At 50.8% G+C, this 25,408-nt stretch overlaps 2 protein-coding genes across 4 annotated transcripts in view; one reads left to right on the top strand and one right to left on the bottom strand.

Moving 5' to 3' along the window:
• mto1 (mitochondrial tRNA translation optimization 1) overlaps positions 1 to 11,014 on the bottom strand; it is a 42,006-nt gene extending 30,992 nt beyond the window's left edge. Inside the window, exon 1 of one of the 3 annotated variants that reach the window (XM_088633800.1) lies at positions 10,824 to 11,014. In XM_088633800.1, the coding sequence (XP_088489926.1) occupies positions 10,824 to 11,014 (191 nt within the window). Of the gene's footprint in view, positions 1 to 4,689; positions 4,881 to 10,823 lie in introns of those variants that run through there. The other 2 variants (XM_088633803.1, XM_088633802.1) reach the window with 2 other exon arrangements.
• Positions 11,015 to 11,256: 242 nt separating this feature from the next.
• Positions 11,257 to 25,408, top strand: part of sh2b1 (SH2B adaptor protein 1) — a 30,682-nt gene continuing 16,530 nt past the window's right edge. Inside the window, exons 1-3 of the mRNA XM_088633807.1 lie at positions 11,257 to 11,398; positions 13,629 to 14,394; positions 14,998 to 15,099. Of these exons, the coding sequence (XP_088489933.1) occupies positions 13,678 to 14,394; positions 14,998 to 15,099 (819 nt within the window). The 5' untranslated portion in view covers positions 11,257 to 11,398; positions 13,629 to 13,677. The remainder of the gene's footprint in view (positions 11,399 to 13,628; positions 14,395 to 14,997; positions 15,100 to 25,408) is intronic.

Below are 25,408 nucleotides of genomic sequence, written 5' to 3' on the forward strand. Positions count from 1 at the left end.
TGGCACTAATAATTATTAATCACCACTGTCACTGTCAACACCAGCACCACTGACCCCGTTACACACTGACACTGTCACTGACACTGCTGTAACTACTGCTGCTGCTAATACTGGCACTAATAATTATTAATCACCACTGTCACTGTCAACACCAGCACCACTGACCCTGTTACACACTGACACTGTCACTGACACTGCTGTAACTACTGCTGCTGCTAATACTGGCACTAATAATTATTAATCACCACTGTCACTGTCAACACCAGCACCACTGACCCCGTTACACACTGGCACTGTCACTGACACTGCTGTAACTACTGCTGCTGCTAATACTGGCACTAATAATTATTAATCACCACTGTCACTGTCAACACCAGCACCACTGACCCTGTTACACACTGACACTGTCACTGACACTGCTGTAACTACTGCTGCTGCTAATACTGGCACTAATAATTATTAATCACCACTGTCACTGTCAACACCAGCACCACTGACCCTGTTACACACTGACACTGTCACTGACACTGCTGTAACTACTGCTGCTGCTAATACTGGCACTAATAATTATTAATCACCACTGTCACTGTCAACACCAGCACCACTGACCCCGTTACACACTGACACTGTCACTGACACTGCTGTAACTACTGCTGCTGCTAATACTGGCACTAATAATTATTAATCACCACTGTCACTGTCAACACCAGCACCACTGACCCCGTTACACACTGACACTGTCACTGACACTGCTGTAACTACTGCTGCTGCTAATACTGGCACTAATAATTATTAATCACCACTGTCACTGTCAACACCAGCACCACTGACCCCGTTACACACTGACACTGTCACTGACACTGCTGTAACTACTGCTGCTGCTAATACTGGCACTAATAATTATTAATCACCACTGTCACTGTCAACACCAGCACCACTGACCCCGTTACACACTGACACTGTCACTGACACTGCTGTAACTACTGCTGCTGCTAATACTGGCACTAATAATTATTAATCACCACTGTCACTGTCAACACCAGCACCACTGACCCCGTTACACACTGACACTGTCACTGACACTGCTGTAACTACTGCTGCTGCTAATACTGGCACTAATAATTATTAATCACCACTGTCACTGTCAACACCAGCACCACTGACCCTGTTACACACTGACACTGTCACTGACACTGCTGTAACTACTGCTGCTGCTAATACTGGCACTAATAATTATTAATCACCACTGTCACTGTCAACACCAGCACCACTGACCCCGTTACACACTGACACTGTCACTGACACTGCTGTAACTACTGCTGCTGCTAATACTGGCACTAATAATTATTAATCACCACTGTCACTGTCAACACCAGCACCACTGACCCTGTTACACACTGACACTGTCACTGACACTGCTGTAACTACTGCTGCTGCTAATACTGGCACTAATAATTATTAATCACCACTGTCACTGTCAACACCAGCACCACTGACCCTGTTACACACTGACACTGTCACTGACACTGCTGTAACTACTGCTGCTGCTAATACTGGCACTAATAATTATTAATCACCACTGTCACTGTCAACACCAGCACCACTGACCCCGTTACACACTGACACTGTCACTGACACTGCTGTAACTACTGCTGCTGCTAATACTGGCACTAATAATTATTAATCACCACTGTCACTGTCAACACCAGCACCACTGACCCCGTTACACACTGACACTGTCACTGACACTGCTGTAACTACTGCTGCTGCTAATACTGGCACTAATAATTATTAATCACCACTGTCACTGTCAACACCAGCACCACTGACCCCGTTACACACTGACACTGTCACTGACACTGCTGTAACTACTGCTGCTGCTAATACTGGCACTAATAATTATTAATCACCACTGTCACTGTCAACACCAGCACCACTGACCCTGTTACACACTGACACTGTCACTGACACTGCTGTAACTACTGCTGCTGCTAATACTGGCACTAATAATTATTAATCACCACTGTCACTGTCAACACCAGCACCACTGACCCTGTTACACACTGACACTGTCACTGACACTGCTGTAACTACTGCTGCTGCTAATACTGGCACTAATAATTATTAATCACCACTGTCACTGTCAACACCAGCACCACTGACCCCGTTACACACTGACACTGTCACTGACACTGCTGTAACTACTGCTGCTGCTAATACTGGCACTAATAATTATTAATCACCACTGTCACTGTCAACACCAGCACCACTGACCCCGTTACACACTGACACTGTCACTGACACTGCTGTAACTACTGCTGCTGCTAATACTGGCACTAATAATTATTAATCACCACTGTCACTGTCAACACCAGCACCACTGACCCCGTTACACACTGACACTGTCACTGACACTGCTGTAACTACTGCTGCTGCTAATACTGGCACTAATAATTATTAATCACCACTGTCACTGTCAACACCAGCACCACTGACCCCGTTACACACTGACACTGTCACTGACACTGCTGTAACTACTGCTGCTGCTAATACTGGCACTAATAATTATTAATCACCACTGTCACTGTCAACACCAGCACCACTGACCCTGTTACACACTGACACTGTCACTGACACTGCTGTAACTACTGCTGCTGCTAATACTGGCACTAATAATTATTAATCACCACTGTCACTGTCAACACCAGCACCACTGACCCCGTTACACACTGACACTGTCACTGACACTGCTGTAACTACTGCTGCTGCTAATACTGGCACTAATAATTATTAATCACCACTGTCACTGTCAACACCAGCACCACTGACCCTGTTACACACTGACACTGTCACTGACACTGCTGTAACTACTGCTGCTGCTAATACTGGCACTAATAATTATTAATCACCACTGTCACTGTCAACACCAGCACCACTGACCCTGTTACACACTGACACTGTCACTGACACTGCTGTAACTACTGCTGCTGCTAATACTGGCACTAATAATTATTAATCACCACTGTCACTGTCAACACCAGCACCACTGACCCCGTTACACACTGACACTGTCACTGACACTGCTGTAACTACTGCTGCTGCTAATACTGGCACTAATAATTATTAATCACCACTGTCACTGTCAACACCAGCACCACTGACCCTGTTACACACTGACACTGCTGTAACTACTGCTGCTGCTAATACTGGCACTAATAATTATTAATCACCACTGTCACTGTCAACACCAGCACCACTGACCCTGTTACACACTGACACTGCTGTAACTACTGCTGCTGCTAATACTGGCACTAATCATTATTAATCACCACTGTCACTGTCAACACCAGCACCACTGACCCCGTTACACACTGACACTGTCACTGACACTGCTGTAACTACTGCTGCTGCTAATACTGGCACTAATAATTATTAATCACCACTGTCACTGTCAACACCAGCACCACTGACCCCGTTACACACTGACACCGTCACTGACACTGCTGTAACTACTGCTGCTGCTAATACTGGCACTAATAATTATTAATCACCACTGTCACTGTCAACACCAGCACCACTGACCCTGTTACACACTGACACTGTCACTGACACTGCTGTAACTACTGCTGCTGCTAATACTGGCACTAATAATTATTAATCACCACTGTCACTGTCAACACCAGCACCACTGACCCCGTTACACACTGACACTGTCACTGACACTGCTGTAACTACTGCTGCTGCTAATACTGGCACTAATAATTATTAATCACCACTGTCACTGTCAACACCAGCACCACTGACCCTGTTACACACTGACACTGTCACTGACACTGCTGTAACTACTGCTGCTGCTAATACTGGCACTAATAATTATTAATCACCACTGTCACTGTCAACACCAGCACCACTGACCCTGTTACACACTGACACTGTCACTGACACTGCTGTAACTACTGCTGCTGCTAATACTGGCACTAATAATTATTAATCACCACTGTCACTGTCAACACCAGCACCACTGACCCTGTTACACACTGACACTGTCACTGACACTGCTGTAACTACTGCTGCTGCTAATACTGGCACTAATAATTATTAATCACCACTGTCACTGTCAACACCAGCACCACTGACCCCGTTACACACTGACACTGTCACTGACACTGCTGTAACTACTGCTGCTGCTAATACTGGCACTAATAATTATTAATCACCACTGTCACTGTCAACACCAGCACCACTGACCCTGTTACACACTGACACTGTCACTGACACTGCTGTAACTACTGCTGCTGCTAATACTGGCACTAATAATTATTAATCACCACTGTCACTGTCAACACCAGCACCACTGACCCCGTTACACACTGACACTGTCACTGACACTGCTGTAACTACTGCTGCTGCTAATACTGGCACTAATAATTATTAATCACCACTGTCACTGTCAACATCACTGTACCGATAGCTCAGGTGGGCAGCTGTGTCAGCAGGCGCAGGCTGCAATGGAAGAAGTGAATAATAGACAACGGGTTTATTCCACGCTGAAAAGAGAAGAAAGAAAACACGCTTCGGCCGTGGAGGTGTCTGTTCAGACCCCTCGCTTGTTCCATTGTAACTAGCAGGTCAGCGAACTTATTCTCCTATGTCCATCAATACGGCAATATGAGGATGATGAGGGCTCACTGTGAGGCGGTGAAGTCTCCCCGTCAGTCAGGCCGCGGTTATCCCCTTCTGTCTGCGGACACGTCCCGCGTGTCTGTGGGCGCCGCCATTTCGGCTGCCATTACCGTAATGTCTCATGTACAAGCGCATTTACACGATTACACTTTAGAACAAGATGGTACCGTATGTCGTTGTATATAGGATCTTACTCTAAAAAAACAGATTTGTAACAAAAACAGAAGTGCAACATTATGAAGTTAAAGTAACAGCACAGCATTAAAATTCTCCAATTTAAGAGCTATATACTCAATACAGGAGAACAGTCCTGTTACAACAGGGGCTACAGTCCCAGTACAGTAGACCAGTCTGTTACAATAGGAGCTACAGTCCCAGTACAGTAGACCAGTCTGTTACAATAGGAGCTACAGTCCCAGTACAGTAGAACAGTCCTGTTACAATAGGAGCTACAGTCCCAGTACAGTAGACCAGTCTGTTACAATAGGAGCTACAGTCCCAGTACAGTAGACCAGTCTGTTACAATAGGGGCTACAGTCCCAGTACAGTACAACAGTCCTGTTACATTAGGAGCTACAGTCCCAGTATAGTACAACAGTCCTGTTACAATAGGGGCTACAGTCCCAGTACAGTAGACCAGTCCTGTTACAATAGGGGCTACAGTCCCAGTACAGTAGACCAGTCTGTTACAATAGGGGCTCCAGTCCCAGTGCAGTAGACCAGTCCTGTTACAATAGGACCTACAGTCCCAGTACAGTAGACCAGTCCTGTTACAATAGGAGACACAGTCCCAGTACAGTAGACCAGTCTGTTACAATAGGAGCTACAGTCCCAGTACAGTAGACCAGTCTGTTACAATAGGGGCTACAGTCCCAGTACAGTACAACAGTCCTGTTACATTAGGAGCTACAGTCCCAGTATAGTACAACAGTCCTGTTACAATAGGGGCTACAGTCTCATTACAGTAGAATCGAATATTTATGTTATACTAAGATCTCATTTTCCAGTTTCATATACACACTGTAGTTGTAGTGCCAAAACGATATGTCTCTCTATTGCCACCTTCTGGTAAATTTGAGTTACTACCTCTAACATTCTTACTCCTAATCTACAGACTACCAAAGTATAAAATCATATCCCCACACATTGTAGTGTTAATGTACCGTAATGTCCAGTCAGTATGTCTGTATTAACCCCTCTCTCTCTCAGTGCAGTGTTAATGTACTGGAGTGTCCAGTCAGTGTGTCTGTATTAACCCCTCTCTCTCTCAGTGCAGTGTTAATGTACTGGAGTGTCCAGTCAGTGTGTCTGTATGAACCCCTCTCTCTCTCTGTGCAGTGTTAATGTACTGGAGTGTCCAGTCAGTGTGTCTGTATGAATCCCTCTCTCTCTCAGTGCAGTGTTAATGTACTGGAGTGTCCAGTCAGTGTGTCTGTATGAACCCCTCTCTCTCTCAGTGCAGTGTTAATGTACTGGAGTGTCCAGTCAGTGTGTCTGTATTAACCCCTCTCTCTCTCAGTGCAGTGTTAATGTACTGGAGTGTCCAGTCAGTGTGTGTGTATTAACCCCCCTCTCTCTCTCTCAGTGCAGTGTTAATGTACTGGAGTGTCCAGTCAGTGTGTGTGTATTAACCACTCTCTCTCTCAGTGCAGTGTTAATGTACTGGAGTGTCCAGTCAGTGTGTCTGTATTAACCCCTCTCTCTCAGTGCAGTGTTCATGTACTGGAGTGTCCAATCAGTGTGTCTGTATGAACCCCTCTCTCTCTCAGTGCAGTGTTAATGTACTGGAGTGTCCAGTCAGTGTGTCTGTATGAACCCCTCTCTCTCTCAGTGCAGTGTTAATGTACTGGAGTGTCAGTCAGTGTGTCTGTATTAACCCCTCTCTCTCTCAGTGCAGTGTTAATGTACTGGAGTGTCCAGTCAGTGTGTCTGTATGAACCCCTCTCTCTCTCAGTGCAGTGTTAATGTACTGGAGTGTCAGTCAGTGTGTCTGTATTAACCCCTCTCTCTCTCAGTGCAGTGTTAATGTACTGGAGTGTCTAGTCAGTATGTCTGTATTAACCCCTCTCTCTCAGTGCAGTGTTAATATACTGGAGTGTCCAGTCAGTGTGTGTGTATTAACCCCTCTCTCTCTCAGTGCAGTGTTAATGTACTGGAGTGTCCAGTCAGTGTGTCTGTATTAACCCCTCTCTCTCAGTGCAGTGTTAATGTACTGGAGTGTCCAGTCAGTGTGTCTGTATTAACCCCTCTCTCTCAGTGCAGTGTTAATGTACTGGAGTGTCCAGTCAGTGTGTGTGTATGAACCCCTCTCTCTCTCTCAGTGCAGTGTTAATATACTGGAGTGTCCAGTCAGTGTGTGTGTATTAACCCCTCTCTCTCTCAGTGCAGTGTTAATGTACTGGAGTGTCCAGTCAGTGTGTCTGTATTAACCCCCCTCTCTCTCTCAGTACAGTGTTCTCCTGTCAAAGCCTGAGGAACAGACAGTGAGCCTGTCTCTCAATAATAATAATACAGTGTGATCTCCTGTCCCAGCCTGAGGAACAGTGAGCCTGTCTCTTAATAATAATAATACAGTGTGTGATCTCCTGTCCCAGCCTGAGGAACAGACAGTGAGCCCGTCTCTCAATAATAATAATATAGTGTGTGATCTCCTGTCCCAGCCTGAGGAACAGACAGTGAGCCCGTCTCTCAATAATAATAATACAGTGTGTGATCTCCTGTCCCAGCTTGAGGAACAGACAGTGAGCCCATCTCTCAATAATAATAATACAGTGTGTGATCTCCTGTCCCAGCCTGAGGAACAGACAGTGAGCCCGTCTCTCAATAATAGTAATACAGTGTGTGATCTCCTGTCCCAGCCTGAGGAATAGACAGTGAGCCCGTCTCTCAATAATAATAATACAGTGTGTGATCTCCTGTCCCAGCCTGAGGAACAGACAGTGAGCCTGTCTCTCAATAATAATAACACAGTGTGTGATCTCCTGTCCCAGCCTGAGGAACAGACAGTGAGCCTGTCTCTCAATAATAATAATACAGTGTGTGATCTCCTGTCCCAGCCTGAGGAACAGTGAGCCTGTCTCTCAATAATAATAATATAGTGTGTGATCTCCTGTCCCAGCCTGAGGAACACAGTGAGCCTGTCTCTCAATAATAATAATAATACAGTGTGTGATCTCCTGTCCCAGCCTGAGGAACAGACAGTGAGCCCGTCTCTCAATAATAGTAATACAGTGTGTGATCTCCTGTCCCAGCCTGAGGAACAGACAGTGAGCCCGTCTCTCAATAATAATAATACAGTGTGTGATCTCCTGTCCCAGCCTGAGGAACAGACAGTGAGCCTGTCTCTCAATAATAATAATACAGTGTGTGATCTCCTGTCCCAGCCTGAGGAACAGACAGTGAGCCTGTCTCTCAATAATAATAATACAGTGTGTGATCTCCTGTCCCAGCCTGAGGAACAGACAGTGAGCCCGTCTCTCAATAATAATAATACAGTGTGTGATCTCCTGTCCCAGCCTGAGGAACAGACAGTGAGCCCGTCTCTCAATAATAATAATACAGTGTGTGATCTCCTGTCCCAGCCTGAGGAACAGACAGTGAGCCCGTCTCTCAATAATAATAATACAGTGTGTGATCTCCTGTCCCAGCCTGAGGAACAGACAGTGAGCCCGTCTCTCAATAATAATAATACAGTGTGTGATCTCCTGTCCCAGCCTGAGGAACAGACAGTGAGCCCGTCTCTCAATAATAATAATACAGTGTGTGATCTCCTGTCCCAGCTTGAGGAACAGACAGTGAGCCTGTCTCTCAATAATAATAATACAGTGTGTGATCTCCTGTCCCAGCCTGAGGAACAGACAGTGAGCCCGTCTCTCAATAATAATAATACAGTGTGTGATCTCCTGTCCCAGCCTGAGGAACAGACAGTGAGCCTGTCTCTCAATAATAATAATAATAGTGTGTGATCTCCTGTCCCAGCCTGAGGAACAGACAGTGAGTCCGTCTCTCAATAATAATAATACAGTGTGTGATCTCCTGTCCCAGCCTGAGGAACAGACAGTGAGCCCGTCTCTCAATAATAATAATACAGTGTGTGACCTCCTGTCCCAGCCTGAGGAGCAGACAGTGAGCCTGTCTCTCAATAATAATAATACAGTGTGTGATCTCCTGTCCCAGCCTGAGGAACAGTGAGCCTGTCTCTCAATAATAATACAGTGTGTGATCTCCTGTCCCAGCCTGAGGAACAGACAGTGAGCCTGTCTCTCAATAATAACAATACAGTGTGTGATCTCCTGTCCCAGCCTGAGGAACAGACAGTGAGCCTGTCTCTCAATAATAATAATACAGTGTGTGATCTCCTGTCCCAGCCTGAGGAACAGACAGTGAGCCCGTCTCTCAATAATAATAATACAGTGTGTGATCTCCTGTCCCAGCCTGAGGAACAGACAGTGAGCCTGTCTCTCAATAATAACAATACAGTGTGTGATCTCCTGTCCCAGCCTGAGGAACAGACAGTGAGCCCGTCTCTCAATAATAATAATACAGTGTGTGATCTCCTGTCCCAGCCTGAGGAACAGACAGTGAGCCCGTCTCTCAATAATAATAATACAGTGTGTGATCTCCTGTCCCAGCCTGAGGAACAGACAGTGAGCCTGTCTCTCAATAATAATAATACAGTGTGTGATCTCCTGTCCCAGCCTGAGGAACAGACAGTGAGCCTGTCTCTCAATAATAATAATACAGGTGTGATCTCCTGTCACAGCCTGAGGAACAGACAGTGAGCCTGTCTCTCAATAATAATAATACAGTGTGTGATCTCCTGTCCCAGCCTGAGGAACAGACAGTGAGCCTGTCTCTCAATAATAATAATACAGGTGTGATCTCCTGTCCCAGCCTGAGGAACAGACAGTGAGCCTGTCTCTCAATAATAATAATACAGTGTGTGATCTCCTGTCCCAGCCTGAGGAACAGACAGTGAGCCTGTCTCTCAATAATAATAATACAGTGTGTGATCTCCTGTCCCAGCCTGAGGAACAGACAGTGAGCCCGTCTCTCAATAATAATAATACAGTGTGTGATCTCCTGTCCCAGTCTGAGGAACAGACAGTGAGGCTGTCTCTCAATAATAATAATACAGTGTGTGATCTCCTGTCCCAGCCTGAGGAACAGACAGTGAGCCCGTCTCTCAATAATAATAATACAGTGTGTGATCTCCTGTCCCAGCCTGAGGAACAGACAGTGACCCTGTCTCTCAATAATAATAATACAGTGTGTGATCTCCTGTCCCAGCCTGAGGAACAGACAGTGAGCCTGTCTCTCAATAATAATAATACAGTGTGTGATCTCCTGTCCCAGCCTGAGGAACAGACAGTGAGCCTGTCTCTCAATAATAATAATACAGTGTGTGATCTCCTGTCCCAGCCTGAGGAACAGACAGTGAGCCCGTCTCTCAATAATAATAATACAGTGTGTGATCTCCTGTCCCAGCCTGAGGAACAGACAGTGAGCCCGTCTCTCAATAATAATAATACAGTGTGTGATCTCCTGTCCCAGCCTGAGGAACAGACAGTGAGCCCGTCTCTCAATAATAATAATACAGTGTGTGATCTCCTGTCCCAGCCTGAGGAACAGACAGTGACCCTGTCTCTCAATAATAATAACACAGTGTGTGATCTCCTGTCCCAGCCTGAGGAACAGACAGTGAGCCTGTCTCTCAATAATAATAATACAGTGTGTGATCTCCTGTCCCAGCCTGAGGAACAGACAGTGAGCCTGTCTCTCAATAATAATAATACAGTGTATGATCTCCTGTCCCAGCCTGAGGAGCAGACAATGAGCCTGTCTCTCAATAATAATAATACAGTGTGTGATCTCCTGTCCCAGCCTGAGGAACAGACAGTGAGCCCGTCTCTCAATAATAATAACACAGTGTGTGATCTCCTGTCCCAGCCTGAGGAACAGACAGTGAGCCCGTCTCTTAATAATAATAATACAGTGTGTGATCTCCTGGCTCTCAGTATGCTCCCTGTGTGTATATATCACTGTGTCTGTGCTGTCAGTGTCTGCTGGCGCTCTGTTATCTGGCCCTGTGACTCCGCCGTGCCGTCAGTGAAGGAGGAAGGTCACTGTCCCGCTCGGACCTCCGGCTCCGCCGCCTGCGCCAGGAAACCCGTCCCGCTCCGCTCCTGGTCTTAATAAAGTTTTTCCCGTTGAATCCCGGTCTGCTCTCCTCCTCTTCCTTTCCCGGATTATCGCGAGAGGCCGTGGGGCTGCACACACACTCAGACACTCGCTCGCGAAATTTCACGGCCGTGGCGAAAACATTCGCCATCGTCACGGTCGGACCCGGACCCGGACCCGGAGGAGCTGTTCCGGACCGGTGCCGAGACTGCGGGAGCGGCGCCGAGGCGGGGAGAGAGTGAGACCGAGCCCGGCCCGGCCCGGCCCGGCCGCCGCAGCGGATATCTGCTGGTGCTGCTCGCTGGATCAGGAGCGCGGGTCTGGGGTTCGATCGGAACCGAGCCAGCCGCCAGGACCGGCCGGGACATCGCCCCGCCTGCGCTGCGGTCCGCCCCCGGGTGAGGCTCTGAGGCTCCGTGTCGGGCCGGCCGGCGGATCCGGGTCCGGGTCGACACGTCGGCTGGTGTCGTCACCGTCCGCGAGGGGACCCGTCCGTCTCCGGGGCAGGAGCGCAGACCATGGCGCCGCGCGGCAGGTGAGATCGGCTCGTGCAGGAAAACCTCTGTGTTGCAGAGAGCACACCTGTGTGCTTGTGACTTACACACCTGTGTGCTGTTACTTTATCACCCCTGTGTGCTGTTACTTTATCACACCTGTGTGTGCTGCGACTTTATCACACCTGTGTGCTGTTACTTTATCACACCTGTGTGCTGTTACTTTATGACACCTGTGTGCTGCGACTTTATCACACCTGTGTGCTGTTACTTTATCACACCTGTGTGCTGTTACTTTATTACACCTGTGTGCTGCGACTTTATCACACCTGTGTGCTTGTGACTTCACAGCATGTCTGTGCTGTCACTTTACCACATCTGTGTGCTGGGACTCTACACTTTATTACACCTGTGTACTGCGACTCTATCACACCTGTGTGTTGTGACTCTACCACATCTGTGCGCTGCGACATTACTGCATCTCTGTGCTGAGACTTTACCACACCTGTGTGTTATGACTCTACACTTTATTACACCTGTGTACTGTGACTCTATCACACCTGTGTGCTGTGACTTTACCACATCTGTGTGCTTGTGACTCTACCACAGCTGTGTGCTGTGACTTTACTACATCTGTGTGTTGTCACTTTATCATGCCTGTGTGCTGTGACTTTACCACGTTTGTGTGGTGTGACTGTACCACAGTCTCTCCATGCCTTGCTGCACTGTGCTGTGATTTTACAGTAATCTCTCTCTTCCTAATTCCACTGTACTGTGACTGGACCACCTGTGTGCTGTGATCCTACCTGACTCGATCACATCTGTGTGTGGTGACTCTACCACATCAGTGTGCTGCGATTTTATCACAACCGTGTGCTGTTATTTTACCATGTGTGTGTCTCTGTGCCTTACTGTACTGTACTGTGTTTTTACCACTCCTGTGTGCTTGTGCCTCTACCACTCCTGTGTGCTTGTGACTCTACCACTCCTGTGTGCTTGTGCCTCTACCACTCCTGTGTGCTTGTGACTCTACCACTCCTGTGTGCTTGTGACTCTACCACAGCTGTGTGCTTGTGACTCTACCACTCCTGTGTGCTGTGACCCTATCACACCTGTGTGCTGTGACTTTACCACACCTGTGTGCTGTGACTTTACTGATTTTACCACATTGCTTTGATTTGACCACATCTGTGTGCTGTGTCTTTACCACAATCTCTCTGTGCCTTACTGCACTGTACTGTGACTTGACCACGTCTGTGTGCTGTGACTCTATCACATCTGGGTGCTGTGATTGTACTGCAGTCTCTATGCTTTAATGCACTGTACTGTGATTTTACCACAATCTCTATGCTCTCAGGGCTCCTCTGTACTAGACTGTTTTTTACTGTGTATGATACACACAACTGCAGTACAGACTCACTGTATAGACACACACACACACCTGGAGTACAGACTCACTGTATAGACACACACACCCCTGGAGTACAGACTCACTGTATAGACACACACACACCCCTGGAGTCCAGACTCACTGTATAGAGACAGACACACACCTGGAGTCCAGACTCACTGTTTAGAGACAGACACACACCTGGAGTCCAGACTCACTGTATAGAGACAGACACACACCTGGAGTCCAGACTCACTGTATAGAGACAGACACACACCTAGAGTACAGACTCACTGTATAGACACACACACACCTGGAGTACAGACTCACTGTACAGACACACACACACACACACACCTGGAGTACAGACTCACTGTATAGACACACACACACCCCTGGAGTACAGACTCACTGTATAGACACACACACCTGGAGTACAGACACACTGTATAGACACACACACACACACCTGGAGTACAGACTCACTGTATAGACACACACACACCCCTGGAGTACAGACTCACTGTATAGACACACACACACACACACACACACACACACACACACACACACACACACACACCTGGAGTACAGACTCACTGTATAGACACACACACCCCTGGAGTACAGACTCACTGTATAGAGACAGACACACACCTGGAGTACAGACACACTGTATAGACACACACACCTGGAGTATAGACACACACACCTGGAGTACAGACACACTGTATAGACACACACACCTGGAGTATAGACACACACACCTGGAGTACAGACTCACTGTATAGACACACACACACACCTGGAGTACAGACTCACTGTATAGACACACACACACACACACAGACTCACACTGCTGTTGTTCTCCATCTGTTCAGAGTTCCGGCGGCTCTTGGGGTCTCGGGGTTCTGACGGCCCCCTGAGAGGATGGAAGAGGTCGCCCCGCCCCCCCCCTCGCCCATGAACGGCTCGGTGCTGCCCGGCGCGGGGGGCCGCCCCCCCTCGCCCCCGCCCCCGCCCGCGCCGCCCGGCTGGGCCGAGTTCTGCGAGCTCCACGCGCGGGCCGCGGCCGCCGACTTCGCCCGCCACGTGCGCGCCTTCCTGCGCGAGCAGCCGCGGCCCCCCGCGCCCGACACCGCCGCCGCCTGCGGCCGGCTGTTCGCCGAGCGCTTCGCCCGCCACTTCGAGCGCGAGCTGGGGCCGCCCTCCTCCTCCTCCTCCTCCTCCTGCGCCTCCTCGGAGGGGGGCGCAGGGGGCGGCGCCGCGCCGCGGGGCAACGGGCACCCCAAGAGCAAGCTGAGGAAGCGCTTCTCCCTGCGCAGCGTGGGGCGCAGCGTGAGGGGCATCCTGCACTGGCGCGGGCCCCCCGGGCCCCCGGGGCCCCCGGGGGCCCCCGCCGGCGAGGCCGAGCGCTGGAGCCAGCGGCTGGAGCGCCTGGGCCTGAGCCTGGGCCGCGCGGCCCCCCCGGCCCCCGGCCCCCCGCCCAGGACCCTGCGGGACGGCCCCGCCCGCCTGCGCTCGCACGCGGCCCCCGGCCCCCCGCGCACCCCCGCCGCCCGCTGGCAGAAGTGTCGCCTCGCGCTGACCGAGGGAGGAGGAGGAGGAGGAGAGGAGCACCTGCTGGAGTTCTTCATCCCGCCCAAGGTGAGGGAGAGGAGGAGGAGAGGGGAGAGAGGGAGAGGGGAGAGGAGGCGGAGAGGGGAGAGGAGCACCTGCTGGAGTTCTTCATCCCGCCAAAGGTGAGGGAGAGGAGGAGGAGGAGAGGGGAGAGAGGGAGAGGAGGAGAGGGGAGAGAGGGAGAGGAGGAGAGGGGAGAGGAGAGGGGAGAGGAGGCGGAGAGAGGAGAGAGGGAGAGGAGGAGAGGGGAGAGGAGGAGGAGAGGAGCACCTGCTGCAGTTCTTCATCCTGCCCAAGGTGAGGGAGAGGAGGAGGAGAGGGGAGAGAGGGAGAGGAGGAGAGGGGAGAGGGGAGAGGAGAGGAGCACCTGCTGCAGTTCTTCATCCTGCCCAAGGTGAGGGAGAGGAGGAGGAGAGAGGAGAGGGAAGAGGAGAGGGAGAGGAGCACCTGCTGGAGTTCTTCATCCCGCCCAAGGTGAGGGAGAGGAGGAGGAGAGGGGAGAGGGGGAGAGGAGAGGGAAGAGGAGAGGGAGAGGAGCACCTGCTGGAGTTCTTCATCCCGCCCAAGGTGAGGGAGAGGAGGAGAGGAAAGCTGACGTGTGGAGTGACTATTCTCTCACTCTCTCTGTAGTCCTCCAAGCCCAGGCTGGCTATCCCATGCTCCTCCATCCTGGACGCCAGGAGCACCACAGCGCTGGAGATGCCTGACAAGGAGAACACCTTCCTGCTGCAGGTGAGTGTGTACTAACCCCTCTCTCTCTCAGTGTGTCTGTATGAACCCCTCTCTCTCTCTCTCTCAGTGCAGTGTTAATGTACTGGAGTGTCCAGTCAGTGTGTGTGTATTAACCCCTCTCTCTCTCAGTGCAGTGTTAATGTACTGGAGTGTCAGTCAGTGTGTCTGTATTAACCCCCCTCTCTCTCTCTCAGTGCAGTGTTAATGTACTGGAGTGTCCAGTCAGTGTGTGTGTATTAACCCCTCTCTCTCTCAGTGCAGTGTTAATGTACTGGAGTGTCCAGTCAGTGTGTCTGTATGAACCCCTCTCTCTCTCAGTGCAGTGTTCATGTACTGGAGTGTCCAGTCAGTGTGTCTGTATGAACCCCTCTCTCTCTCAGTGCAGTGTTAATGTACTGGAGTGTCCAGTCAGTGTGTCTGTATTAACCCCTCTCTCTGTCAGTGCAGTGTTAATGTACTGGAGTGTCCAGTCAGTGTGTGTGTATTAACCCCTCTCTCTCTCTCAGTGCAGTGTTAATGTACTGGAGTGTCCAGTCAGTGTGTCTGTATGAACCCCTCTCTCTCTCAGTGCAGTGTTAATGTACTGGAGTGTCCAGTCAGTGTGTCTGTATTAACCCCTCTCTCTCTTTCAGTGCAGTGTTAATGTACTGGAGTGTCCAGTCAGTGTGTGTGTATGAACCCCTCTCTCTCTCTCTGTGTGTTTCTCGCGAGACTGAGTGAGTGAGTGGGCGGAGCTTCGGTGGGTTTGATCGTGTGGCGGTGTTTTCTTCACTGGGTTTGTGTTTTTCTGTCTTTTTTGGGGAAAAGCGGGGTTTATTTTCTCATCATGGCCGGTTCTGGAGGCTCTGATCCTCCAGACCTCTCCTTTGAGAAACTAACTCGTCGCCATGGTGTGAAAATCTCCCCTGCGGAGTTCTGTCCGCTTGAGAGGTGCGTTCTTGCGGTCGGGGAGGTCGTGGGCTGCAGGAACATCAGGTCCGCTTCCCGCATGAGTGGAGGTATAGTCATTTTCTTGCAGTCTACCGATTTGGCAAACACCCTGGTGGAGAAGGGAGTTGTCCTGGACGGCACCTTCACCCCGGTACTGCCTCTCGCGGCCCCGGCTCGAAAGATCACCCTCTCCAACGTGCCTCCGTTCATGAGGAACGAGCTGCTGGAGAGGGAACTGTCCCGATACGGACAGGTGGTCTCTCCGATCAGGAGGGTCCCTCTGGGCTGCAGGGCTCCGCAGCTGAAGCACGTCGTCTCTTTCCGGAGACAGGTCTACGTCATCCTAAAAAACCCCACGGAAGAGATCAATGTGGCCCTTAAATTTCGTATTGACAGCTGCGACTATGTTGTATTCGTGACTTCGGAATCGATGAAGTGCTTCAGGTGCGGGAGCGAGGGGCATGTGGTGAAGAACTGCCCGGAGGTGGAGGAAGAGACAGGCAGGGAGCCTCAGCCCCAGGGCGCACAGGAGGCTAGCCGACAGCGCCAGGCAGCGGGGAGCGGAGCAGCGCAGGGAGGCAGCGGGGAGTCAGAGCCCACGGCCGGGGTGCAGGAGAGGAGATCGCTGGAGGGAGCAGGTGAGCCCGAGCCGGTGGCGTCCCAGTCAGGAGAGCAGATAGTAAAGAGTGGACCACCGCAGCCCTCAGAAGAGCAGGGAGCCCCCCACACCGGAGAGCAAGAGATGAGCGCTGGCGGAGAGATGAGCGCTGCTCAGGAGAGTCAGGGAGAGAGAGAGCAGGTAGTGACACCGACAGGGGAAAACGCGTCTCAAGCGCCAGCGAAAATTGCAGACACGGTGTGGGGAGGAAATGAGTTATCATCTGAAAAAATAGATGATGGTTTTAAGACGCCGCGGAGAAAGCGCACGAAAAAATCTGTGCAGAGTGCGGTGCAGAAGAAGCGCAGCACAGAGAGCTCGGTGGAGGGCGGCTCTGTCGCCGGCCCGGGGGCCGCGAGTGACTCCGACACCGGGAGAGTGAGGACGCGCTGGAGTGTCCTCGCCGCCACCGCCGCCGCCGCCCGGAGCTCCTCGGAGTCCGGGAGCGACGACGAGGGCGGCTTCACCGACTCCTCTCTCGCCTCGGGCTCCTCGGCCCGGCGGAGCTGCAGAGGAGGCTACAGTTTCCAGAGCATTAGGGAGTTCTTAGAGAAGACTAAAGGTAAGAGGGGAACTGTGGTCGAGGACTTTTTTCCCGACACCGAGCTCTTTGTCCTCTCCGCGACGCGCCATCTGAAGAGGGGCTCGGGTGCGAATGACTTCAGCGATCAGGAGAGATGGCGCCTGAAGAGCCTTTTAGGTAAGATCAGGGCAGGACCGCGGAACGCACCTCAGCACGAATGAGTCCTGTCCCTCACGTCACATCACTATCCGTCTGCGTGCTACGTGTCTGTTCGTGTTTTATGTTTTTTCTTTTTTTCTTTTCCGCAAACATGGGCGACATTAGGATAGGGAGTTTGAACACCAATGGGTGCAGGAGGGCTTTGAAGCGAGCTGCGGTGTTGGAGATTCTCAAAGAAAAGAACCTGCAGGTGACTTTCCTGCAGGAGACCCACACCGACAGCTCCAACATCATCGCCTGGCAGCGGGAGTGGCAGGGGGACATCGTGTACAGTCACGGGTCCCCTGTGAGCGCGGGGGTCGCGGTGCTGTTCTCTGTGGGGTTCAAGCCCCTCTCTATCGCCGTCCAGGAGGTGGTGAAGGGTCGCCTGCTACTCGTGCGAGTAGTTATCGGAAAGAAAACCTTTGTTTTTATTAACGTTTACGCTCCCACCGACGGCGGGGAGAGGGTCACCCTCTTCAGGGAGCTTGAGACTGCACTGGCGACCTGCCAGCCTGAAGAGCTGGTCTTCCTGGGGGGGGATTTCAACTGCACAGAGAGCAGCACACTGGACAGGAATCACGCAGAGCCACATGGCCCGTCGGCCAGGGAGTTGCGCAGGATCCTCGTCAAGTCTGACCTCACTGACATCTGGAGAAGATGTCATGGGGACACGAGGCAGTACACCTGGGCCCAGGTCAGGGGGAATACCCTCTCTCTGGCCAGGCTAGACCGACTTTACTGCCGTAAACATCATTACAGCATCGTCAAGCAGTGCTCCATCTGTCCAGTGGGCCTGTCGGACCACTGTCTCACTGTCTGCACAGTCGCTGTGCCATCAGTGAGGGCCCGCAGTGCCTACTGGCACTTTAATACCCAGCTGCTTGACGATGCTCACTTCTGCGACTGCCTCGTGTTCTTCTGGCAGCAGTGGAGGAGTCAGAAAGCCCACTTTGTCTCCCTGAGGCAGTGGTGGGATATTGGCAAGGTGCAGATTCGCCAGTTCTGCCAGCAGCACACTGGAAGTGTCACGAGAGGTATCCATGAGTCCATGAAGGCTCTGGAGAGAGACATTCTGGAGCTCCACCAGGCTCTGGAGTGTCGTGCAGACAGGAGGCTAATTGATGACCTCCACACCCAAAAAGAATCACTCATTGGCCTTCTGGACACAAAAGTACAAGGAGCTCTAATAAATTCTAGGGTTCAGAGTGCATCACAGGTAGACGCCCCGACTCGCTATTTCTTCGGCCTAGAGAAGAAACCGGGCCAGAGCCGGCAGATCCACTGCCTGCGCTCGGAGACAGGGCAGGAGCTGCACGAGGCCGGGCAGATCCAGGAGAGGACCGTGCAGTTCTATAAAGCGCTCTTCTCCAGCGAGGCTAGTGAGGACTCGGTCCGCACACGCAGGTTCCTTAAAGACCTTCCACAGGTCCCCGAAGAGGAAAGGGCAGGGCTGGAGAGGCCTCTCTCCCTGGAGGAGCTCTCCACCGCACTCAGTGGCTTGAGCAATGGCAAGACCCCTGGTCTCGATGGCCTGCCAGCCGAATTCTATCGTGCCTTCTGGGCTGTGCTGGGTCCTGACCTGCTCGATGTATATTTGGAAAGTCTGGAGCAGGGGGATCTGCCACTGAGTTGCAGGAGAGCTGTTGTCACCCTGCTGCCCAAGAAAGGGGACCTGTGTGACATTAAGAACTGGAGACCTGTTGCCCTGCTGTGTGTGGATTATAAAATCCTGTCCAAGGCTCTGGCCAACAGGCTGAAGGTGGTGCTGGGGTCTGTGGTGCACTCCGACCAATCGTACTGCGTGCCCGGAAGGTCAATCTTTGATAACATATTTCTGATTCGAGATGTTTTGGCCACCTCCAGACTATTGGGTTTAGACACTGGTCTCATTTCGTTAGACCAGGAAAAGGCCTTCGATAGGGTTGAACATCAGTATTTGTGGAGGACCATGAGGTCCTTCGGGTTCAGCCCTGTCTTTGTTGCCATGATTCAGGTGCTGTACAGTGACATCTTCAGTGTGCTAAAGGTCAACGGAGGGCTGAGTGCTCCGTTTCCAGTGCGGAGGGGAGTCAGGCAGGGCTGTGCACTCTCAGGAATGCTCTACTCCCTTGCCATCGAGCCTCTGCTACATCAGCTGCGCCGGGTCATCAGGGGCCTGTCCATCCCGGGCTGCCCCGACTCCACTGTCAAGATCTCGGCGTACGCTGATGACATCATGGTCGTGGTCAGTGGAGAACAGGATGTCAGGGCGCTACAGACAACTTTAAGTGATTTCCAGCGGCTATCATCAGCCAAAGTGAACTGGGCCAAGAGTAGCGCCCTACTCCTGGGGGAGTGGAGCGAGATGGGTCCCCCAGCCTTGCCAGAGAGGCTCAGCTGGACCAGAGGGGGACTCAAATACCTGGGGGTGCACCTGGGGGATGAGGCCAGCGTGAAAAAGAACTGGGAGGGGCTCCTTGAAAAAGTGAAAGGTCGTCTGGACCGCTGGCGCTGGCTGCTCCCCCAGATCTCCTACAGAGGCCGGGTTCTGATTGTCAACACCCTGGTGGCTTCGATGTTGTGGCATCGCTTGGTGTGCCTGGAGCCACCAGCCGGACTGGTCGAGGAGCTGCAGGCCACGCTCCTCGACTTCTTCTGGGACGGACTGCACTGGCTGCGGAGGGGCGTCCTCTATTTGCCCAGAGAAGACGGAGGGCAAGGACTTATCGACATCCGGAGCCGAGTGGACGCCTTTCGCCTGCAGGCAGTGCAGAAGCTGCTGTTCGGCCCGGCCTCGCTGTCCTGGAGGGAGCTGACCTTCACCCTGCTGCGTCGAGCAGGACACCTCGGGCTCGACTGTGTGCTCTTCCTAATGGACACCAGCAGGGTTGACCTGTCTCCACTGCCGCCTTTCCAGCGCAGTCTCCTGGAGGCCTGGCGGCATCTGCGCGTGCAGAGGGAAGAGGAGCGGCCCAGTCTATACTGGACACTCAGGGAACCATTAATACACAATCTACGAATGGACATAGAACCGGGCCGCTCCTTGGACTTTACCAGCAGACTGGTCCACGCCAACATCACACAGCTCCACCACCTGCTGGACGTGGATCAGGGCTGCTGGCGCAGCGTGGAGTGGGCGTGTGACGCGCTGGGACTACACTCGCGGCGGTGTGTAGACAGGTTTCTCAGTCAGCTTCGCTCTGCTCTGCCTCTCCAGGAGATGCTGCTGATCCAGGGTCTGTTTGAGGATCATCGCATTCCAATCACACAGCCTCCTTTCCCTGGTCTGCTAGTGTCTCCTGCGCTCAGTCCCGGACCGACGGGATCTCTCCTTGAGCCCCTTGCCTCAGAGGAGAGGTCTCTAGCTGGTGTTGGGGGGAAATGTCTGTACAGACTAGTCGTAACATCTAGGCACCAGGCCCAGCTGTCCGCGCTCCCTGACACTCCCTGGAGGGCTCGTCTGGGAGTGCCGGATGACGTCCGGCCTGCCTGGGGTAGCCTCTACAGATTTCCCCTCAACAAGAGGGCTGGTGATCTGCAGTGGAGGGTCCTGCACACCATCCTGGGGGTCAACTCGTTTGTGTCGGTTCTGGACCCGGCGGTGTCTGACGCCTGTCCCTTCTGCGCTCAGAGGGAGACGGTGTTCCACTGCTACAGCGCCTGCCCCCGCCTGTCGCCCATGTTTGCCGTACTGATCCGGCTCTTCACCAACCTTGGCCTGGCCTTCAACAATGTTATCTTCGTGTTTGGGGTAGGTCACACAAAAAAACGGAAAACTCAGACCCTCCTCGCTAATTTTTTGCTGGGCCAGGCCAAACTCACCATCTACAGGACTCGGAAAAATAAGATCTCTGGTTCCGGGTCTGTAGACTTGGTGAGGATGTTCGAAGGGTTGGTGAAGAGCAGGATATCTTTAGAATTTTTGTTTTACAAATCGCATAATGACCTCAGAACATTCGAAAAGTTTTGGTGTTTTGGAAATGTCCTGTGCAGGATCATAAATAATGAAAGAGTTTTATTTCAATTATGATTTTTATTTATTTTTATTTTTTTTTTTTTTCCTCTTAATTCTTAAAATAGAGTTTTAAGACCCTTGATTAATACTTTTGTTTTTTTTCTGTCAAATAAAGTTTGATTGAACTCTCTCTCTCAGTGCAGTGTTAATGTACTGGAGTGTCCAGTCAGAGTGTCTGTATGAACCCCTCTCTCTCAGTGCAGTGTTAATGTACTGGAGTGTCCAGTCAGTGTGTCTGTATTAACCCCTCTCTCTCTCAGTGCAGTGTTAATGTACTGGAGTGTCCAGTCAGGGTGTGTATTAACCCCTCTCTCTCTCAGTGCAGTGTTAATATACTGGAGTGTCCAGTCAGTGTGTGTGTGTATTAACCCCTCTCTCTCTCAGTGCAGTGTTAATGTACTGGAGTGTCCAGTCAGGGTGTCTGTATTAACCCCTCTCTCTCAGTGCAGTGTTAATGTACTGGAGTGTCCAGTCAGTGTGTCTGTATTAACCCCTCTCTCTCTCAGTGCAGTGTTAATGTACTGGAGTGTCCAGTCAGTGTGTCTGTATTAACCCCTCTCTCTCTCAGTGCAGTGTTAATGTACTGGAGTGTCCAGTCAGTGTGTCTGTATTAACCCCTCTCTCTCTCAGTGCAGTGTTAATGTACTGGAGTGTCCAGTCAGTGTGTCTGTATGAACCCCTCTCTCTCTCAGTGCAGTGTTAATGTACTGGAGTGTCCAGTCAGTGTGTGTGTATGAACCCCTCTCTCTCTCAGTGCAGTGTTAATGTACTGGAGTGTCCAGTCAGTGTGTCTGTATTAACCCCCCTCTCTCTCTCTCAGTGCAGTGTTAATGTACTGGAGTGTCCAGTCACTGTGTGTGTATGAACCCCTCTCTCTCTCAGTGCAGTGTTAATGTACTGGAGTGTCCAGTCAGTGTGTCTGTATTGACCCCTCTCTCTCTCTCTCAGTGCAGTGTTAATGTACTGGAGTGTCCAGTCAGTGTGTGTGTATGAACCCCTCTCTCTCTCAGTGCAGTGTTAATGTACTGGAGTGTCCAGTCAGGGTGTGTGTATTAACCCCTCTCTCTCTCAGTGCAGTGTTAATGTACTGGAGTGTCCAGTCAGGGTGTCTGTATTAACCCCTCTCTCTCTCTCTCAGTGCAGTGTTAATGTACTGGAGTGTCCAGTCAGTGTGTGTGTATGAACCCCTCTCTCTCTCAGTGCAGTGTTAATGTACTGGAGTGTCCAGTCAGGGTGTGTGTATTAACCCCTCTCTCTCTCTCAGTGCAGTGTTAATGTACTGGAGTGTCCAGTCAGTGTGTGTGTATGAACCCCTCTCTCTCTCTCAGTGCAGTGTTAATGTACTGGAGTGTCCAGTCAGTGTGTCTGTATTAACCCCTCTCTCTCTCAGTGCAGTGTTAATGTACTGGAGTGTCCAGTCAGAGTGTCTGTATGAACCCCTCTCTCTCAGTGCAGTGTTAATGTACTGGAGTGTCCAGTCAGTGTGTCTGTATTAACCCCTCTCTCTCTCAGTGCAGTGTTAATGTACTGGAGTGTCCAGTCAGTGTGTGTGTATTAACCCCTCTCTCTCTCAGTGCAGTGTTCATGTACTGGAGTGTCCAGTCAGTGTGTCTGTATGAACCCCCCTCTCTCAGTGCAGTGTTAATGTACTGGAGTGTCCAGTCAGTGTGTGTGTATGAACCCCTCTCTCTCTCAGTGCAGTGTTAATGTACTGGAGTGTCCAGTCAGGGTGTGTGTATTAACCCCTCTCTCTCTCAGTGCAGTGTTAATGTACTGGAGTGTCCAGTCAGGGTGTGTATTAACCCCTCTCTCTCTCAGTGCAGTGTTAATATACTGGAGTGTCCAGTCAGTGTGTGTGTGTATTAACCCCTCTCTCTCTCAGTGCAGTGTTAATGTACTGGAGTGTCCAGTCAGTGTGTGTGTATTAACCCCCCTCTCTCTCAGTGCAGTGTTAATGTACTGGAGTGTCCAGTCAGGGTGTCTGTATTAACCCCTCTCTCTCAGTGCAGTGTTAATGTACTGGAGTGTCCAGTCAGTGTGTCTGTATTAACCCCTCTCTCTCTCAGTGCAGTGTTAATGTACTGGAGTGTCCAGTCAGTGTGTCTGTATTAACCCCTCTCTCTCTCAGTGCAGTGTTAATGTACTGGAGTGTCCAGTCAGTGTGTCTGTATTAACCCCTCTCTCTCTCAGTGCAGTGTTAATGTACTGGAGTGTCCAGTCAGTGTGTCTGTATGAACCCCTCTCTCTCTCAGTGCAGTGTTAATGTACTGGAGTGTCCAGTCAGTGTGTGTGTATGAACCCCTCTCTCTCTCAGTGCAGTGTTAATGTACTGGAGTGTCCAGTCAGTGTGTCTGTATTAACCCCCCTCTCTCTCTCTCAGTGCAGTGTTAATGTACTGGAGTGTCCAGTCACTGTGTGTGTATGAACCCCTCTCTCTCTCAGTGCAGTGTTAATGTACTGGAGTGTCCAGTCAGTGTGTCTGTATTAACCCCTCTCTCTCTCTCTCAGTGCAGTGTTAATGTACTGGAGTGTCCAGTCAGTGTGTGTGTATGAACCCCTCTCTCTCTCAGTGCAGTGTTAATGTACTGGAGTGTCCAGTCAGGGTGTGTGTATTAACCCCTCTCTCTCTCAGTGCAGTGTTAATGTACTGGAGTGTCCAGTCAGGGTGTCTGTATTAACCCCTCTCTCTCTCTCTCAGTGCAGTGTTAATGTACTGGAGTGTCCAGTCAGTGTGTGTGTATGAACCCCTCTCTCTCTCAGTGCAGTGTTAATGTACTGGAGTGTCCAGTCAGGGTGTGTGTATTAACCCCTCTCTCTCTCTCAGTGCAGTGTTAATGTACTGGAGTGTCCAGTCAGTGTGTGTGTATGAACCCCTCTCTCTCTCTCAGTGCAGTGTTAATGTACTGGAGTGTCCAGTCAGTGTGTCTGTATTAACCCCTCTCTCTCTCAGTGCAGTGTTAATGTACTGGAGTGTCCAGTCAGAGTGTCTGTATGAACCCCTCTCTCTCAGTGCAGTGTTAATGTACTGGAGTGTCCAGTCAGTGTGTCTGTATTAACCCCTCTCTCTCTCAGTGCAGTGTTAATGTACTGGAGTGTCCAGTCAGTGTGTGTGTATTAACCCCTCTCTCTCTCAGTGCAGTGTTCATGTACTGGAGTGTCCAGTCAGTGTGTCTGTATGAACCCCCCTCTCTCAGTGCAGTGTTAATGTACTGGAGTGTCCAGTCAGTGTGTCTGTATTAACCCCTCTCTCTCTCAGTGCAGTGTTAATGTACTGGAGTGTCCAGTCAGTGTGTCTGTATGAACCCCTCTCTCTCTCAGTGCAGTGTTAATGTACTGGAGTGTCCAGTCAGTGTGTCTGTATTAACCCCTCTCTCTCTCTCAGTGCAGTGTTAATGTACTGGAGTGTCCAGTCAGTGTGTGTGTATTAACCCCTCTCTCTCTCAGTGCAGTGTTAATGTACTGGAGTGTCCAGTCAGTGTGTCTGTATTAACCCCTCTCTCTCTCAGTGCAGTGTTAATGTACTGGAGTGTCCAGTCAGGGTGTCTGTATTAACCCCTCTCTCTCTCTCAGTGCAGTGTTAATGTACTGGAGTGTCCAGTCAATGTGTGTGTATGAACCCCTCTCTCTCTCTCAGTGCAGTGTTAATGTACTGGAGTGTCCAGTCAGTGTGTCTGTATTAACCCCTCTCTCTCTCAGTGAAGTGTTAATGTACTGGAGTGTCCAGTCAGTGTGTCTGTATGAACCCCTCTCTCTCTCTCTCAGTGCAGTGTTAATGTACTGGAGTGTCCAGTCAGTGTGTCTGTATGAACCCCTCTCTCTCTCAGTGAAGTGTTAATGTACTGGAGTGTCCAGTCAGTGTGTCTGTATTAACCCCTCTCTCTCTCAGTGCAGTGTTAATGTACTGGAGTGTCCAGTCAGTGTGTCTGTATTAACCCCCCTCTCTCTCAGTGCAGTGTTAATGTACTGGAGTGTCCAGTCAGTGTGTCTGTATTAACCCCTCTCT

The sequence above is a fragment of the Lepisosteus platostomus genome, chromosome 6, assembly GCF_059453375.1.
Source record: "Lepisosteus platostomus isolate fLepPlt1 chromosome 6, fLepPlt1.hap1, whole genome shotgun sequence".
NCBI lineage: Eukaryota > Metazoa > Chordata > Actinopteri > Semionotiformes > Lepisosteidae > Lepisosteus > Lepisosteus platostomus.